The sequence below is a fragment of the Littorina saxatilis genome, linkage group LG9 (assembly GCF_037325665.1).
Source record: "Littorina saxatilis isolate snail1 linkage group LG9, US_GU_Lsax_2.0, whole genome shotgun sequence".
Classification (NCBI taxonomy): Eukaryota; Metazoa; Mollusca; class Gastropoda; order Littorinimorpha; family Littorinidae; genus Littorina; species Littorina saxatilis.
The window spans coordinates 25518320-25532948 of NC_090253.1; the positions used below are offsets into that span (position 1 = coordinate 25518320).

At 44.1% G+C, this 14629-nt stretch overlaps 2 protein-coding genes across 3 annotated transcripts in view; both read left to right on the forward strand.

Annotated features, from left to right (window-relative positions):
- The first annotated feature begins 1121 nt into the window (after window positions 1–1121).
- Window positions 1122–5414, forward strand: LOC138975695 (suprabasin-like). Its single transcript, XM_070348437.1, has 3 exons — window positions 1122–1314; window positions 2151–4773; window positions 5197–5414. Exons 1-2 carry the CDS (start codon window positions 1269–1271, stop codon window positions 4685–4687), a joined length of 2583 nt encoding a protein of 860 aa, XP_070204538.1. The 5' UTR covers window positions 1122–1268; the 3' UTR covers window positions 4688–4773; window positions 5197–5414.
- A 3093-nt stretch (window positions 5415–8507) lies between these two features.
- Window positions 8508–14629, forward strand: part of LOC138975696 (filaggrin-like) — an 8801-nt gene continuing 2679 nt past the window's right edge. The window contains exons 1-2 of one of the 2 annotated variants that reach the window (XM_070348440.1): window positions 8508–8688; window positions 14180–14495. In XM_070348440.1, coding sequence (XP_070204541.1) covers window positions 8643–8688; window positions 14180–14495 — 362 coding nt within the window. In that variant the 5' untranslated portion in view covers window positions 8508–8642. The remainder of the gene's footprint in view (window positions 8689–14179; window positions 14496–14629) is intronic. The other variant, XM_070348439.1, reaches the window with a different exon arrangement.

The window sequence follows — 14629 nt, forward strand, 5'->3', positions numbered from 1 at the left end:
GGGTCGAGGGGAGTGGGAAAGAATGACAGGTGCATTGGGGCTTTTGTTTCGTGGCTTCTTTGACTGTCTGTCACACACCAACAACTTCGAGTCAAGTGACGACGAAACGACGACGACTCGGACACCCAGGCAGCAGAGCAATATGCATCTCTCCAATCGTGGTGGGTGTCGGATGCAGGATGGTTAACTTGTTCATGGTTTTCAAGTTGTCTTGAGAACCCAGAGGGTCATACCAAACCGTTCGGTAGTAGGATAGTGGACTGTTTAAGCAAGAGGTGGTGATTGTGGTGGTGGTCACGGGTGGTGGTGGTGTTGGTGGTGGTGGTGATTGGCGTTGGCGGTGAAGATAACATTGATACAGACGGTTAATTTTTAAAGAAGCAGCGTTAACCTTCACATATTTATCAATCAGCACGAGAAATATTCAATATTACTGCAATTGCAGGAGAAATAAAGAAACAAAGATAGACAAAAAGAACTTGAGAGAGAGAACAATTAATGAAGACACTGCCGGAACTTGGGAAGAAAGAAAGGAAGACAGAATTCGAAAAAAGGAAGAACGAAAGAAAGAACAACAGAAAGCCAAAGAAAAGGAATAGACTGAAAAGAAAGAACAAAAAAAGAAAAGAAGAAAGAAAGAACCAAAGATTGAAGGAAAGGAGGGTTTGAAATATATAACGAAATTGATGACTCATCATTTATTGACTTTTAACCATTTCTCTCAAGCTTTAGAATAAGTATTTGACATCCTTCCCTCAAAACCGAATGGTTGTACCTTTCAATGATGGTACAATGTAGGCCTATATATTATCAATACTTTAAGCAGTATCATATCCTGGCACGAAACTGTAAATATCTAAAATAAAACGAACAATGCTGGAAATTGACGACTCAGATGTTACTTTTTAATTGCGTTTGTTTATTAAAGGCCTAATTTGTAAATTCTATGGTTTCACTGCAAGCTCTTAAAAATCCTTTCTAGCGGTCTTGGGCTTGTCCATTTAGCAATTAGTCTGTTACGACAGTAGTATAGGCAACGAATATCATAACAATATATAGTTTCAAGTCTCAAGTTACCAGCTTTCTTCTGACGCACACGGAGAAGAAAAATATCGCTTAACATGATCAGAAACTGACACTTCATCGACATTGCCAGAAGAACGGCGCGAAGAAAATCACTGTGTTGAGAAAAGTGTCTGGTCTGCAACCAAGTTGTGTACACACATACAAAGTGACAATCAGTGTTGGCCGTTCTTTCTCTTGTCACGATGGCGTGGACACGTGCAGCTCTGCTTCTTTGTGTTCTTGTGCAAGGCAAGTGAACTTTTTTTTGTTGGTTCAATTTTCAGATTACATTTTTTTGTTCTTATTTGTTTTGTTCGTCAACGTATAAGTCTGCCAGGTCAACGTGCTCGTGAATGCAGTTTGGTTTTGTCTGTAATTTATACATTCTAATACTTAAAGGGATACTGCCTAAGGTCGTGAGATCGCTTCCAAACTTATACCATAAGATTCTGCATTACAAATAATGCATGTGTTCATGTTGATGAATTGTCGTAATAAAAGCTTGAACAAATCTGAAATGATTAGCATGATCGTTTACACGGGAAAGGAATTATGTGTACATGTGTAAACTCTGCACTCTATAGTATTTGTGTCAATCTCAGTGATTACATGATCACTTTCATCCTTTTAATGCTTAGAATCTGGCAGTGTGCACTTCGTCGCTTACCTGTCTGTTTATTTGCCTGTCTGTAGGAGGAGGTGAGGGGGAGGGCAGATAGGAAAAGACAGAGATAGGAAACAAAAAAGTTATCCTTACTCTCCTCACGGGGGGAGGGGGGGGATGAAAAATAAAAATAGCTTACTCATGTTTCGTAACCTCCTACACCACCACCACCCCCACATATGTACACGTACACACACACACACACACACACACACACACACACACACACACACACACTCACACACACACACAAACACACACACACACACACACACACACACACTCACACACACACACGTTTATTACGACGATCATGTACATATTCTAATCTTTTATCCACATTAAAAACAAGAAAAACAAATGACGGGACTGAAACACAGATTAACAAGCTTCGTCTAAGAGTTCTGTTCTCCTCCCACAGTGATTTCCTGGCGCGATGTTGGGTCCAGATCCATGACAGATGATGATGTGGCGACAGGCAGCAAGATGGCTGCCGACGGTACTTCCGTTTTGTCTCGGTCTCATTTGCCTTCCCTGATACAAAGATTCAGTCCTTGGCGAGCCATCGAACACAAGAGGCGACGACATCGTCATTATCGTCATCGCCATGATGAGGACAAGGATGACGTTGACGACTACGAGGACGATGATAGGATGAGCCGCCGACGTCATGCATTGCACAGGCGTCATCATGGTCATCGTCACCGTCATCGTCATGGAAGACACCATGATGAAAATATGCATAGCATCGTAATTCGTCACATGCAAGACATGAGTCGTCACATGGCAGAGATGAACGACTTCATGAGCGAAAAACGTGATGACATGAACGAGATGGATCGTCCGTTAAACGGAATGGGCCATGCCATGAATGCAATGGGTCAGCACATGGACCACGACGTAAACGGAATGGACCATCACATGAATAAAATGAATCATCACATGCACGGAATGGGCCATGACATGAACGAAATGGTCCAGGATACGGAACACATCGTGAACGGAATGGACCACCATATGGATGGAATGGGTCATCACATGCAAGTGGATAGGATGAGTCATGGCATGAACGGAAGGGACCATGGCATGAACGGAATGGGTCATCCCATAAACGGAATGGGTCATCCCATGAACGGAATGGGTCATCACATGAATGGGTTGGGTCACCACATGAACGGAATGGGCCATGGCATGAACGGAATAGCAAATGGCATGAACGGAATGGGAAATGGCATGCACGGACTTGACCATGGCACACACGGAAAGGGAAATGGAATGAACAGAGTGAACTATGGCATGAATGAAATGGGTCACCAAATGCATTTAATGGGTCATGGCATTGACGAAATGCACCATGACATGCACGGAAAAGTCCAAGACATGATTAGAATGGATAGCCACATGAACGGAATAGACCACCATATGACAGAAATGGGTCAACACATGCACAAGAGTATGATGGGTCAAGGGGTGAACGGAATGGGCCACGCCATGTTGGGAATGGACCGTCACATGAATAGAATGGGCCATCAGGAAGCAGGTATGGGTCATCACATGAGCGAGATGGATCAGCAAATAAATGGAATGGGCCACCATATGGAAGGAATTGATCACCCCATGCACATGAATATGATGGGCCATGGGACGAACGGAATGAGCCACGACATGACGGGAATGGACCATCACATGAACGAAAAGGACCTCCATATGGAAGGAATGGGTCACCACATGCAGGGAATGGACCATCACATGAACGGCCAGGGCCATCACGCAGACGAAATGGACCATCACATGAGCAAAATGGGCCATCAAATGGAAGGAATGGGTCACCATATGCAAATGAATATGATGGGTCGTGGGATGAGTGGAATGGGTCACGACGTGAACGGAATGGGCCATCACATGAACGGAATGGATCACCAGACGAACGGAAAAGGCAATCACAAGAACGAAATGGGCCATAACATGAACGAAATGGGCCATAACATGAACAAAATGGGCCATAAGATGAACGGAATGGATCACCACATGCACGGAATGGGTAATCACAAGAACGAAATGGGCCATAACAAGAACGAAATGGGCCATAACATGAACGGAATGGGCCATAACATGAACGGAATGGGCCATAACATGAACGGAATGGAACACCATATGAACGGAATGAATGACGTCGAAGGTCATCACATGCACGGAATGAGCGGTAAGGAGGATCATATGAATCATCAGATGCACGGACCGATTCAAGTGGGCAGCGCTATTGACCATCACATGCACGGAATGATCGGCAAAGATAGAATTATGAGTCAACAGATGCACGGAATGAGCGGTATGGGTGGCCATTTGAGTCCTCATATGCATGGATCACAGAAAAAGAAGGGTAGTCACATGGACAAAAGCATGCACGGAATGATCAACAAGGATAGAATTATGAGTCAAAATATGCACGGAATGAGCGGTATGGGTGGCCATTTGAGTCCTCACATGCATGAATCACAACCAATGGGCAGCCGTCACATGGGCCATAGCATACACGGAATGATTGGCAAGGATGGAATTATGAGCCGAAACATGCGCGGAATGATCGGCAAGGAAGAACATATGAGTCATCACATGCACGGAATTGGCGGTATGGGTGGCCACATGACTGACCATATGCACGGATCACATGGAATGGGTGACACTATGGGTCATCAAATGAACGGAAGGCACACAATGGGCAATCATATGGTCCCAGAAGGCGATCATTTCAATCACCAATTGCACGGAATGCATCAAAAGGTCGACCAAACGAGTCACCACCTTCATGGAACAAAGACTATGGACGACTTACGAAAAACACTGGATCAAACCAAACGGCATTACCTGTCGCCACTAATTGCCGGCAGCCGCCCCGAAGAAGGACCTAAGTCTTCAGTCGAACCAGCAGCGCAGGCTGAAAGAGATTCTTGGTCCTAATCACGTGACTAGTCTCCATGGGAACCATCCGACACGGGTTGTTCCAGAGACTGCTACTACAGCGTGGCACAATCATCTCGGGAAGGGTAAGCGTGTGTGTGTGTGTGTGTGTGTGTGTGTGTGTGTGTGTGTGTGTGTGTGTGTGTGTGTGTGTGTGTGTGTGTGTGTGTGTGTGTGTGTGAAATAGAGTGAGAGAGATAAAAAGTGTGAGAGAGAGAGAGAGACTGAGAGAGAAAGAGAGAGACAGACAGACAGACAGACAGACAGACAGACAGACGAACAGACGGACAGACAGACACACAGACACACACACAGACACACAGAGGCGCGAAGAGAAGCAGACATACAGAAATTCAAAACAGACACACAATACAGGGGTAATAACTTTTCGGCCCAGAAGTGGATTAAACTAGAAGTGTGGTTCTCATTCACTTGTGTTAGAGGCCTTATAGTTTCTTTAAATCCCAAACACCGCCCCAGTAAACTAACTGCCCATTCTTTTTCTTCAGGTACCACCCCTGAGGTCAAGTCCAGCCCGAGGACGACACAGCCATCACTGACCGCAACAGATGGACTGACCCCCACACCCGCTGCCCGCTGGTTCTGGTGGAAGACTAGCTGACTGGCCGCCGGCAACGTCATCATAGTGACCCTCCTGGTCAGCCTTTTGCTGGCCGCACTGCTCGTCTGCTGTGTGACCAAATAAAATAGGTGTTTGAAAGGGTAATCATTTGTTTTGTCTTCTTTTGGGTTTGGTTTGGTTTGGTTTGGGTTGATTTGTTTTGTTTTGTTTGTTTGTTTTGTTTTGGTTTGTTTTGCTTTACTTTGCTTTGATTTGTCTTATTTACACACACACACACACACACACACACACACACACACACACACACACACACACTCACACACACACACACACACACACGTCAAAATCCACTCGTGCAAAAACACGAGTGAACGTGGGAGTTGCAGCCCATGAACAAAGAAGAAGAAGAGAAGAATACACACGTGTTAATATTTCTGATACAGTAGAAACCCCCAATTAAGACCCTCCGAATTAAGACCCTCCGGATTAAGACCCTCCGGATTAAGACCCTCCGGATTAAGACCCTCCGGATTAAGACCCTCCGGATTAAGACCCCTCTTACTCTTGTCACACACCCCAGTTTCTCAGATTTTCTCTGCATAACATCTGTAAATTAACCTCCATTTTAGACTCCCTCTCTTTTTCTCAGATTATTGAGGTCTTCCAAAGAGAGTGGGCGGTTGGTGTGTTCCAATTCACTACTTGTAAAACAGAACAAGTCAAAACCAGTTCATAATTTGCCACTAATAAACATCAGTTCAAATCCATTGTCGATGACGTTCGCTAACAGTAATTGTGTGCTCGTAATTGAAAGCAAACAAGAACGTTTCAAAGACCCCTCTTCAATACAAAGTTTAGCCTCAGGCTTTAAATGTACATTTAATGGTATGTTCAAAAGACAGTGGTACCTGCTACGTGAAGCCCCTGCAATGAGAGGACACCTTCCTTAAAAAGACATATTGTATGGCCGGTCTCTTTCTCTAGTTTCTTGACAAATACTTTACTTGAGAGGCCACCTGCCATGTAGAGACACTCATCATGGGGCTCTTCTTCTTCTTCTTCTTCTTCTTCTTCTTCTTCTTCTTCTTCTTCTTCTTCTTCTTCTTCTTCTTCTTCTTCTTCTTCTTCTTCTTCTTCGTTCATGGGCTGAAACTCCCACGTTCACTCATGTTTTTGCACGAGTTGGTTTTTACGTTTATGACTGTTTTTACCCCGCCAGACGGCCAGACGCCGCTTTCGGGGGAGGCATGCTTGGTATTTTCGTGTTTCTATAACCCACCGAACTCTGACATGGATTACAGGATCTTTTCCGTGCGCACTTGGTCTGGTCTTGTGCTTGCGTGTACTCACGAAGGGGGTTAAGACACTAGCAGGTCAGCACATACGTTGACCTGTGAGATCGGAAAAATCTCCACCCTTAACCCCACCAGGCGGCCGCGGCCAGGATTTGAATTCACGAACTTCCGATTAGGAGGCCGATGTCTCGTCCACTGGACAACTCCGCCCGTCTATGGGGCTGTTCCAAATTGTATCTTTTCCCCGCAGGTACCTCTGTAATATAAATATTGAATTTAGACCACCTTTCCTATTTCAATGTGAAGCTTTTGTGCTGATCGGGCTTGATACAAAAGAAATAATTAGATATTTCGAATGTAACATCAACAGTGTTTAAATTTTATTTTATTTAAAAGAAAAATACCTGACGACCGTGATAATTGTACAGTGAAGCTGAAACAGATGTTGTGTCCGTCATTCGCAGATATTCGAGTCAAAACTATTTCTTTACGTTCTCACAGGTCTTTTAACTTAATAGGGACATTTACTGATCAACAATAACAACAACAGCAAGAAGAAGAAGAAGAAGAAGAAGAAGAAGAAGAAGAAGAAGAAGAAGAAGAAGAAGAAGAAGAAGAACAACAACAACAACAACAACAACAACAACAACAACAACAACAGACATTCCTCAGACAACTGACTTATCAAAATAGGTGGTAGTGCTGTTGTTGTAAGAGGACACTCGATCTCTCCAACCACTATCCTCCATCCTACCCCCCCCCCCCCCCTACCCCCATTCCCGATGGCCAATGAAACCGTTGGCTCTCCTTGTGCTTTATGGGTCTCGATCCCTCCTGTAGACGTTCGGGAATAAAGGCCGAGAGGCTCCGTGTGCCCCATTATTGTTTACACTATGGGGGGAGGGACACAGCCCGTATCGAGTGGACATTTCCTGGACGGTGTTTCTGTGAGAGTGTTTATAATATTGGAGAGAGAAAGAGAGTAAAAGACTGCTGTGTGTGTCCGCAATGGAAGTGTGTATGTGTGCAGTGTGTGTGTCAGTGTGTGTGTGTGTGTGTGTGTGTGTGTGTGTGTGTGTGTGTGTGTGTGTGTGGGTGTGAGTGCGTGCGTATGTGTGTGTGTGTGTGTGTGTGTGTGTGGGTGGGTGTGTGTGTGAGTGTGTGTGTGTGTGTGTGTGAGTGAGTGAGTGTGTTTGTGTCATGATGCGCGCGTGCGCACGTGTGTGTGTGTGTGTGTGTGTGTGTGTGTGTGCGTGTGTGGGTGTGGGTGGGTGTGGCGGTGTGTGTGTGTGTGTGTGTGTGTGTGTGTGCATGTGTGAGTGTGTGTGTGTGGGTGTGTGTGTATGTGTGTGTGTGTGTGTGTGTGTGTGTGAGCCACGGTGAGTGAGTGTGTTTGTGTCATGATGCGCGCGTGCCAGTGTGTGTGTGTGTGTGTGTGTGTGTGTGTGTGTGTGTGTGTGTGTGTGTGTGTGTGTCCCCGACTGCTGTAACACTAGTTTCTCGATCCCCTGCTTCAGTCTACCCGCAACCGGAACCTTGATACCAATGTTTCAATCTTAATTTAGAAACACAGTCAAATCTACACCGCGGCCATGAATGACAAATTCAACAGCGCATGTTCTCCGTCAGTAGAGATCGACTGGAAAGACTATCATTTACAATCGGGAAGGTTCAGGCGTTCCTCCCCTAGCTTTTATCTTCTACACAACTTTACAAAGATTCGTGTATTGATGACTAGAACACTGGACACATCATCGTTGAAACTAAACGGAAAAAAATCCTAAAATATTTGTATTAGAACACCACCCAATTGTCACACAATGCTTGAACAGGACACACAAGTCACTGAGTGAGTTAACCACCCTACCACAGGCGTGGATGGGAAGAGAAAGGGGAGGGGGGCAGGGGGGCTGGTGGTGTTGCGGGGAGGGACTGTAAGGGTATACGACACCACACAGAACTGGTATACGACACTGCTCTCCACTTGGCACGTGACATCACATTGTCTCCATATACGGGTACTGACGTTTTCTACCCCTCCAGTTCAGACGTCGCAAACGTGAAGTGATAAAAAAACATGGCGAAGTATTTTGTTTTGTTGGCTCTTGCGGCCCTTCTTGCTGGTAAGTTTCGTTGGTGTTTGTTTGTGAATTGTTGTTGGACTAATTAATAATAGTTCTTGGCATACTCCAGACTAGGCCCTATAAGCTTTAAATATTCTTCTTCCTCGTTCGCTATCCTCGTTGTAGTGACTCACTGACAGAAGGGTGAACTTTTTGAGATTTATTTAATGTGAGGGTGAACCTCACATGGGGTTAAATCCGGATACTGCCTAGTTCATTTGTCTGTCAGTGTTAACAATGCTACATCGGACGGTTAAGAATTAAGTAAACTTGCAGGTGCGATGACATTTTTTGGTACAGTGTAATAGCTATCGTACGTTGGTCTTCAAGCTTTCATATGTTATCAGGATGCAGATAAAGACTTTAGTGAATCGTGTTTAATGGTCAGTAGAGGCAGATGACAAACAAGTTAAATCAGATCCTATTTGCAGTCTGATGTCTCTTCACGGTTTAAAGTTGCTGCTGTGTGTATAATTATGCAGACAAGACAAGACCCTCCTCCATACGTTGAAATTCATACGAGAAACACACGGACATGTCGATGCGTTCTGGTCACCGTGGAAGGTGTGCATGTACATTGATGATCTTCGAAAATCGGGTCTTAGAATGGATTTCTTAAAATGAACGTAAAGTTTACATTTAGATAATATCATAAACTAATAAATCTATGAAAACAGGATCTTGAAAGGAGGGTTGTCTTAAATTAGCAGATTTGGGGCCGGTGTAACACAAAATTTTTACTCCACGAAAAATTTACTCCGGAGTAAATATTTCGTACGAAATTCTTACTCCGAGTACACTTTTCGTACGAGAAAAGAACTCCCCAAGGCACGAAAAAATTACTCCCTCCACGAAATTTTTACTCCCCATTTTTTTTTACTTCCAGTAAAAATCTTGTACGCAAAAATGGGATGAGGGCGAAGAGATAATGCCAATAAGAGATCTCGCGCACACGAATGTCGCGCTACCCTCCTTCCACCCCTTCCACCACCAAGACTAACAGGGGACAAGGGAGTAACAATTTCGTACACCTGGCATGGGAAGTTAAATTGCTCGTGTTGGGGTGAAGTAATTTATTCGTTATTTATTCGTCAGGGGAGTAACATTTTTGTACGAAATGTTTACTCGGAACTCACCTGTCTTGGGGAGTAATTTTCTCGTGCAATGGGGGAGTGCTTTTTTCGTAAAGGGAGTAAGTTTTTCGTACGAAATGTTTACTCCGGAGTAAAAATCTCGTGGGAGTAATTTTCTCGTGTTACACCGGGGTTTGGATGGATCAGAGATGTGTATGACAACACACAGGATCTACGGGTGGATATAAACGGCCTTTAAAGGGAGGTGCCACTGTATTGTCGCAATACTACTGTACTGTCGTAAAGGCGAAAAGAACACAGACAACACTGATGTACCATCTTTACTCTTCCCATGTTTGTGACCCTAAGTAGATGACAACACGCATGAGTGAATCGTCGTGAATTGAATCAGAGCGGAACGCGGAGGGCCCGTCGCGGTTCCCTGGTCTCCCCCTCACATGCTTTTCGAATAAAATGCCACTGCTGAAATGATTTCACAGCGTGTCATAGGACCAGAGGAGTGTGTCTAGCCAGGAGGGCAAGACAATCAGACGACACACACAATGTGGGGATAATAATTTTGTCAAAGCCAGTCTTGGGTTAAATACGAATATATCGTAGATTCGTCATGTGCACTGTATGAAGTAGCTCGTTGAATGGAGAAGAAGTTTGATTCTAGAGGACAGACAATCTCAGGCAGTACACTCGAAAAGTGGGGATAAACATATTTTGAAAATCTGTCTGAGGTACTACACGAATATAGTGAAGATTTACCAAAAACCTGTGAAATGATAGATTAAATGAAGTACGGGGAGAGCTTTTTGAATTGAGACATACGTAACTTGAGATTGATTAAATGCAAGAGGAGAGACAATCTGAGGCATATATTATATACACAAACAGTGGGGATGCTATTTTTCAAAACCAGTTTGGGGTTATAAATATTATAGTGGTGATTCACTTTTACCTGCATGTTCACGGTGTGGGAATAGGTCGTTGAATAAAGACAGAACTTTTTGATTCGACGAAGGAGTACAGACAAGCTGAGTAAAGGCATACTCGAAAATATATACTGTATAAACACTGTTTGCTACATGACGACAGCTAATTGAATGGAGGTAGCAGTTTGATTCTAGCCAGGAGGAAACTGAGACACTCAGGGGAATACAAGAAAAGTGGGGATACATGTGTCAAAAGCCAAACTGCGGGCGTACGGATATATATAGTGTATAATCTCTATGGGCGGTATGAGGACTCGTTGGTTGGAAACAAACGTTTACTTTGTGAGATTGTACCCCAAGTCTGGCAAGGAAACGCTCCAAAACAAACAGACAGGCTGGCACTTAAACTCGCACCCCTGCACGCAAACACAGACACAGACACACATACACAGACACACATACACAGACACACAGACACACACACACAGACACACAGACACACATACACAGACACATATACACACACACACACACACACATATATATATACACATACACACACACACACACACACACACACACACACACACACACACCCTCCCCCCGGTTAAAAACACGGTGTCAAAGTGAATGGCATGAGTACTGACCAGAGGTTATGTCTACTTCTGTGTATCTTTTTCCGATATGGCACTTAAACACGCGACACCCATGCACGCATACACGCACACACACATACTGTCACAAAACAAACTTTTTGGGGAGCTCTGTATTTGATTATTTTCATAGCTTGACTGCATGCGAAAAAGGTATTTTGTTTTGATTCTGAGAAAATTCAGCTTCGTGGCTTTTCATAACAAATTTATATATTCGATATGAAAAATAATAATACGCAAATTAAAATTGCATTCGCGTTTCTTTAAAAAACAAAATCATACATGTACATACATTCACGGATATTTTTTTCTATTGTCACTGCAATGATTTGACGAAAGATAGGAGTGTTTGTTCAGGCGAAGAAGAGGTATGGTTAAACAATGTTTTATTCAACAACTTGCTTAATGACTCAATACATGATCAGCATGTTTAGAATCAACAGCAATCTATAAGCTTATAGACTTCATTTGCGAAACCAATACCTCACGCAAGGGGTATCTCGAAATCTTTTTTCTTTTTTTTGTTCTCGGAAGGCACAACGTTGCTGATCTAATAGCACTCAAGTGGTCTGTAACCTGAGCCGGCTATGTCGACGAATTTTATTATGCTTCGCCATGTCCTGTTCGAGTGGCCGTATTTATAACTGGCGAATTATTTTGAATGCCTACCTAACTCTTGGCGTTTGCAGTGTTTGCTTTGTCGGTTAGGTCTATTTGTTTTATTTAACTGAGTGTGTGTGTAGGTGCGTCATTCGCGCGTGTAGAAGTCGTGTTTCAAAATGTTACAGCCAGCCAGTCAGACAGCGAGAAGCACACGCACATACACACAGCCAAACACAGAAACAGACACACACGGACACGCACAGGCACATGCAAGCACGTAAGTGTAGACACGCACACAGACACATACAAACACACAGACACTATACAAACACACAGACACAGACAGACAGACACGCACGAACACGCCGCACACACACGCGCACACACACAGGCACACACGCACGCACGCACACACACACACACACACACACACACACACACACACACAAACACACGAACTGAACACGCACGCACACGAACACTGACACACATACACACACGCGCACACACACACACACACACACACACACACACACACACACACACACACACACACACACACTCATACACACACACGAGCACAAACACACGAACACGAACACACACGAACACACACGCACCCCTCCCTCTTCCCCTAGTTTTGCTAAAACGGTTCATTACTACGTTCAGTTTAAAAAGCCGGCAAGAATGGGAGGGGGTGGAAGCATGCATTGACTACCTGGCGCCGCTCCCTTTTCCGGCAGAAAGTTCGAATCTAAGTGAATATCAAGAGCTGTGTCCAGAGACTCTTTGTACTTGTGTGTATATCTCTTTTTACATTTAGTCAAGTTTTGACTAAATGTTTTAACATAGAGGGGGAATCGAAACGAGGGTCGTGGTGTATGTGTGTGTGTGTGTGCGTGTGTGCGTGGGTGTAGAGCGATTCAGACCAAACTATTGGACCGATCTTTATGAAATTTGACATGAGAGTTCCTGGGAATGATATCCCCGAACGTTTTTTTCATTTTTTGGATAAATGTCTTTGATGACGTCATATCCGGCTTTTCGTGAAAGTTGAGGCGGCACTGTCACGCCCTCATTTTTTAACCAAATTGGTTGAAAATTTGGTCAAGTAATCTTCGACGAAGCCCGGACTTCGGTATTGCATTTCAGCTTGGTGGCTTAAAAATTAATTCATGACTTTGGTCATTAAAAATCAGAAAATTGTAAAAAACATATTTTTTTATATAAAACTATCCAAATTTACGTTCATCTTATCCTCCATCATTTGCTGATTCCAAAAACATATAAATATGTTATATTTGGATTAAAAACAAGCTCTGAAAATTAAATAATTATATAAAAATTATTATCAAAATTAAATTTTCGAAATCAATTTAAAAACACTTTCATCTTATTCCTTGTCGGTTCCTGATTCCAAAAACATATAGATATTATATGTTTGATTAAAAACACGCTCAGAAAGTTAAAACAAAGAGAGGTACAGAAAAGCGTGCTATCCTTCTCAGCGCAACTACTACCCCGCTCTTCTTGTCAATTTCACTGTCTTTGCCGTGAGCGGTGGACTGACGATGCTGCGTTTCATTGCGTTCAGTTTCATTCTGTGAGTTCGACAGCTACTTGACTTAATGTTGTATTTTCGCCTTACGCGACTTGTTTGTTTTATCAAAACCGGACAGGTATGTCTTCTTTCTTAAAAACCCCAACAACAACCCAACTAACCGGAACATGATGGATACACTAAATGGAAAGTTAGCTGTAGATTGCAATGTCATTTCATGGTTGGTTGGTTGCGTAGTAAGGCATACCATTTATAGGTAGTTAGTTTAATAAGTTAGTTATACTTCCTTATGTTCATTTGTTAGTCGGCCACATGTTGAGCGTTTGTATGTACGCACATGACGAGTAAGTGTTTGTGTGTATGTGTGCGCGCGCGTGTAAGTATGTGTGTGTGTGCGTGTGTGTGTGTGTGTGTGTGTGTGTGTGTGTGTGTGTGTGTTTGTGTGTGTGCGTGTGTGCGTGGCGTGTGTGTGTGTGTGTGTGTGTATGCGCGCACGTGTTTGTGTGTGTGTACGTGTGAGTATGTGTGTGTTTATACATAATAAGGGTTAGGTGCTTCAGTACTGAAAGTAAGCCCCCTACAACCCCCACCCCACCGCCACTCCCCGCCCCGATGCGTTACTGAGAATAATTTCAACATCTTTTGCCTTGACCCTTGCAGTTGTGGGCGCACGGCGTGAAGATCGCCAAGAAATCGTGAACGGAGCTTTTGGCGTCGCCAACGCTCACAACTCCGTCAGAACTCCAGCTAATGGAGCACCCGTGGCTGCTGAGCACGGGCATCACAGAGCCGGGCGCGGGCACCACAGGGGCGGTCACGGGCACCACAGAGGCGGAAGGGGGCACGGGCACCACGGGCGCGGAGGACCAAGAAGCCAGACGGGGGTTTCTGGACTGCACAGAATGCAGCAGCTGCATCGTACTGTGTTGCCAGCCTTTAATTTCCACCCCGCTGCTAGGAATCAGGGTGAAGTGAGGTGAGTCACTGGCACACTTTCGTCCCTTGTCCATCCTTCTTCCTCTCCCTCAAATTCGACCTCCGGCCTCGGTCGATAAAGATGAATCAGAAGACGATATGTGTAATGACATGATGTGTGTATAGTATATATGA

Excerpts from the sequence above, each read along its gene's own strand:
- LOC138975695 (XM_070348437.1), top strand. The coding sequence starts at position 1,269 with ATGGCGTGGACACGTGCAGCTCTGCTTCTTTGTGTTCTTGTGCAAG. Across the intron at positions 1,315-2,150 it reads TCTTTGTGTTCTTGTGCAAG|TGATTTCCTGGCGCGATGTT; the intron begins GCAAGTGAACTT and ends CTCCTCCCACAG.